This window comes from Sinocyclocheilus grahami, unplaced genomic scaffold (genome assembly GCF_001515645.1).
Source record: "Sinocyclocheilus grahami isolate Dianchi unplaced genomic scaffold, SAMN03320097.WGS_v1.1 scaffold100.1, whole genome shotgun sequence".
NCBI classification, from domain to species: domain Eukaryota; kingdom Metazoa; phylum Chordata; class Actinopteri; order Cypriniformes; family Cyprinidae; genus Sinocyclocheilus; species Sinocyclocheilus grahami.
The window spans coordinates 1,426,460-1,430,767 of record NW_015505279.1 but is presented as its reverse complement, the minus strand read 5'-3'; the positions used below and the strand labels follow the sequence as shown (position 1 = coordinate 1,430,767).

General features: G+C 36.6%; 1 protein-coding gene across 1 annotated transcript in view; it reads left to right on the top strand.

Annotated features, from left to right (window-relative positions):
• ubr3 (ubiquitin protein ligase E3 component n-recognin 3) overlaps positions 1–4,075 on the top strand; it is a 74,768-nt gene extending 70,693 nt beyond the window's left edge. Inside the window, exon 50 of the mRNA XM_016276290.1 lies at positions 3,182–4,075. Coding sequence (XP_016131776.1) covers positions 3,182–3,299 — 118 coding nt within the window. The 3' untranslated portion in view covers positions 3,300–4,075. The remainder of the gene's footprint in view (positions 1–3,181) is intronic.
• Positions 4,076–4,308: the final 233 nt, after the last annotated feature.

Genomic DNA, 4,308 nt, shown 5'->3' with positions numbered 1-4,308 from the left:
AGGTATGCTATCCCTCGATAACAACCGGTAAAAGCTAGTAACACAGGCTCATCCGGGTAACAGCAGTCGGCGCTGTACTCTTGCTTGAACTATTTTTTCTTGGTGGAAGCTTTGCGTCTGTTTAGCTAATAAAATATTAAAACTCGATTCAAAATGGTGTACAATTATTTAATTATGTCATCCTGGTATCGCGGACTCGCTCTCGTTTCATACAAACGCAGCTGCTGCCATTTTTGCTACGATTGTTTTGTACGCTGTAATGGATTATAAGAGAATTAACAAGATTTGAAAACATTTTCGTCTTAATTCTTTTATTGCCTTAATTATTTTTGTGGTGAAATGTTGTGTAATAAGTGGTGGGACTGCACCGTTTCCCTTAAATGCCCGTCTAGTTTGAGTTTGCCGCTTGCTCGCAACTGCTGTCTTCACGGAAGCTTTGCGTTCAGATATTTCAACTCAAATCAATATCTCACGTCTAATTATTTACTTATGTGGCAAGTAGCCGTGTAATAAGCGGTATAATGTACATCCAGCCGGTTGTTATCTCAGAATAGACCCCTTCAGGCTAATATAAGATATTCTGATATCCTGATCACCCTGTCGGGGTTTATTCTGAGATGACAACCAGCTGGATGTACATTATCCCTTACATAATAAATGTATACATTTTTTTTTGTTAAATTTTTTTTTTACACACTCAAATTTAACCAATTTCGATCAATCAGAATACTATAGACTTTTACCAGTCAAATTTTATGAGTATAAAAACAAAAGCATCTGACATGGCATTTATATTTATTTACACAGGCACACGTTATTAAAAAAAAAAAAAAAAAAAAAAAAAGCTTGTTACATGGTAGGGCTGCATTTTTGTGACATTATTGTCTGTCATTACTCTTGATGTTGTAGTAATGATTTCTAATGTTGATTATACTAGAGTACATTCAAGTAGCCGTGTAATAAGCGGTATAATGTACATCCAGCCGGTTGTTATCTCAGAATAGACCCCTTCAGGCTAATATAAGATATTCTGATATCCTGATCACCCTGTCGGGGTTTATTCTGAGATAACAACCAGCTGGATGAACATTATCCCTTACATATTAAATGTATAAATTTTTTTTTTTTTTTTTTTTACACACTCAAATTTAACCAATTTCGATCAATCAGAATACTATAGACTTTTACCAGTCAAATTTTATGAGTATAAAAACAAAAGCATCTGACATGGCATTTATATTTATTTACACAGGCACACGTTATTAAAAAAAAAAAAAAAAAAAAAAAAGCTTGTTACATGGTAGGGCTGCATTTTTGTGACATTATTGTCTGTCATTACTCTTGATGTTGTAGTAATGATTTCTAATGTTGATTATACTAGAGTACATTAGGCTTGCCGCGATAGACGTTGCTGACGGTGATACCGGTGTTAAGCCGCAACACTGGTTACGTCACTTGCCCACCGCGGCACCGACCCCCACCGTCGTTCAGATTTTTTATAGAAATAAACATAATTTAGTTCAGTAAAAGAACAGACACTACAATTAAAAACTGAACGCGGCTGCTCAATGCAGCGTGCCGAACGACAGTCGCATCACAGATCAGATTTCATTTCTCCAGCGAGGAGAGTGAGTCGAGAAGAGTGGGGTGAGGCGAGACAGACGAGACGATCGCGGATGATTTAGTTTCGAAACGAGATGCAAACGCGCCTGTTTGGCAATATTTTGGATTTTGAAAAGCCTGTTGACTTTTGCCGTTTATCTAAGGTGATTTTGGACGTTTTTTTAAACATTTGTTTCTTATTTAATTGGTTCCACATTGTTTGCAGATTTTTACTTTATTTAAACTGTCGTTTATTTATTTTTTTTACATCAAGGTGTATATGCCGTGCCTCCAAGCTTTCTTACTCGTTTTGCTAATAAACATTCTACGTTTCTTATTTATTTGGTTATGTATTATACATGTTTACTTCGCCTATTTCCAGTTTTGTATACCTATTTAAACTTTATGTAAGTTATTTGTCATTTTATATTAGGCGTAACCTGCCCTATAGCATGGTGTATTTGCATTCGTTTTGTTAATAAAAGTTCTATGTTTTATATATAGGCTAAAGTGAGTTTGATGTTGTATTTTGTTGTTGCGTTCAAGCAATTGATGCCGAACTGCCGCTAATTCGAAAGTGAAAGTAAAATGTGCACGGCGCTTTTAAACTATTTAAAAGCGAGGAAAAGAGAGGAAATTCAAACGAACAATTGCTTTACGCTGAATTGCCGCTATTTGAAAATGAAAGTAAAATGCGCACGCAGCTTTTACCAGCTATTTAAAAGCGAAGGAAAGCGAGGAAAAGAGGGAACGCCCCTGACCCCACGGTGATACCGGTATTATCGGTGTTGTCACACGTCGATTAACCGGTGGGAAAATTCCCTCTCCGTCACAACCCTAGAGTACATAATAGAATACATAAACATTTTTGTGTTTGGGGAAACATCATGTCACATTCTGGCTACACAGACAAAACAAGCTGAGAACCGTTTGTGAATTCATTTTTATTGCTTTTTTACACATTCAAAAATCAAGGCCAAATCGGTTATCTTAGTAGCGTGAAAAACACAATGGTTATTCAAGACTAGGAAACAATTATATACAGAAAGCTTGCAAAGAATGTCCGCTATCACTGAAGCAGCCAATGATCTGAGTTCTGCGCTCTTGCAAAAAAAATCCTGTTATAGACATCGAAGCCGTTTACACTGCAAAATAAATCTGCTTCCATTTGTATCTGAACTTTGTTTGTGAAGAATTCACGAGAGTGCAGAACGTTTTTTTTTCACAGTTGACTAAACGCCTCTGATTGCCCATTACTTCATAACTCAACAGAAACATGTGATTGGTTATAATGCTCAATGCTGCAAAAACTGCATAAAAAGAAATCTGATGCAATGTGAGCCGAAAAATCAGCATTTTCAGATCAAGTTTTGAATTCATGTTGACATTATCTTACTCGTGACATCCGTGTTCCCTTATCTTAAAATCGGGGGACGTTTTTGTTCATTTTTGTGGTGTACTGTCCCTGCTCAGTAGTCATTTATTTGTGGATTTAAGATTATTTGCCTGTTCATTTCTTTATAGAGAAAATGGTTTTCATTTCCTGCTGTAAGCTCTTGTTTTTTTTTCTGTTCCATAGTCGAGGAAAGCCTCTGTATTTATGTGAGGAGCGATACCGCGTTCTGGAGCAGCAGTGGGTCTCGCACACCTTCGACCATATCAACAAGCGCTGGGGTCCCCATTACAATGGACTTTAACAGTACAGCCCATAACCTGGAGAGGACAGGTCACATGATGCCAGTGCCAGCCTCTGGGACATCCTCTGATGATTTCTATCGTGTAATATAAAGAAAACCTGCATTGAGTTGGCCACAGCCTGGGTTCATGTGAAGTTTAGTGTACAATCAAGCCTATTGACTAACAGCGTGTGTGTGTGTGTGTGTGTGTGTGTGTGTGTGTGTGTGAGAGTGTGTTCAAAAGTGATTTTTCGTGTGGATTTATAGGGGGAGAATTTTGTTTTGTCCCAGCAAGCTCAAAGTGAAAGCACACTGAGTGAATCTGTGTCTAGTCTGTTGGACGCACAAGTGGAATAATACTCCCGTTCTGTAATGTTTGGAAAACTGAAATAGTTTTTGAGGAGAGAGATTCTTGAGGAAAAAAAACAAAACAAAAAATTTGACCAATGTCAAACAAATCATGTATAGATATCAGAATTAATATCAAAACCTTGAATGCTAAAAGGTACCAAGACTCTCAACATATCCACCCACCACCCCATGACCACATCATGCTATTTGAGCTGAAACGCATCTCATAAGACTGACTGTGGGGTCTAAAGCAGGGTATGAGACGAAATATCAACCGATTAGAGCTAAAGTGAGATTTCTCTCTGACTCGAGGTGTAGTTGCTGTCATCCTCAGGAATTTTATTTTATAATTTCTTTTTTTGTTTTGCTTGTAGTCTCAGATAAAATATTTTAATATTTAAGAAGTGCTGCTATTCATTGTTTGAATAAAGTAAATTATACCTTTGAAAATATATTTTTACCATTTTTTATTTTTTTTCCCCCTAATTAAGGCTGTGTTTTTGATGGTGGTTGGGTGGTCTGTTTAGTTTATTAAAATATTCCCCTGCAACCTTGTAGCACATTATATTTAATGGCTAGAGACAGAGCTAGTCTTTATATAATGATATGTGGCCCTTTCCCTGAGATAAAGGTCAACTAAAAATATATAAAACTTAATGCAAAAAAAAAAAAAAAAAAA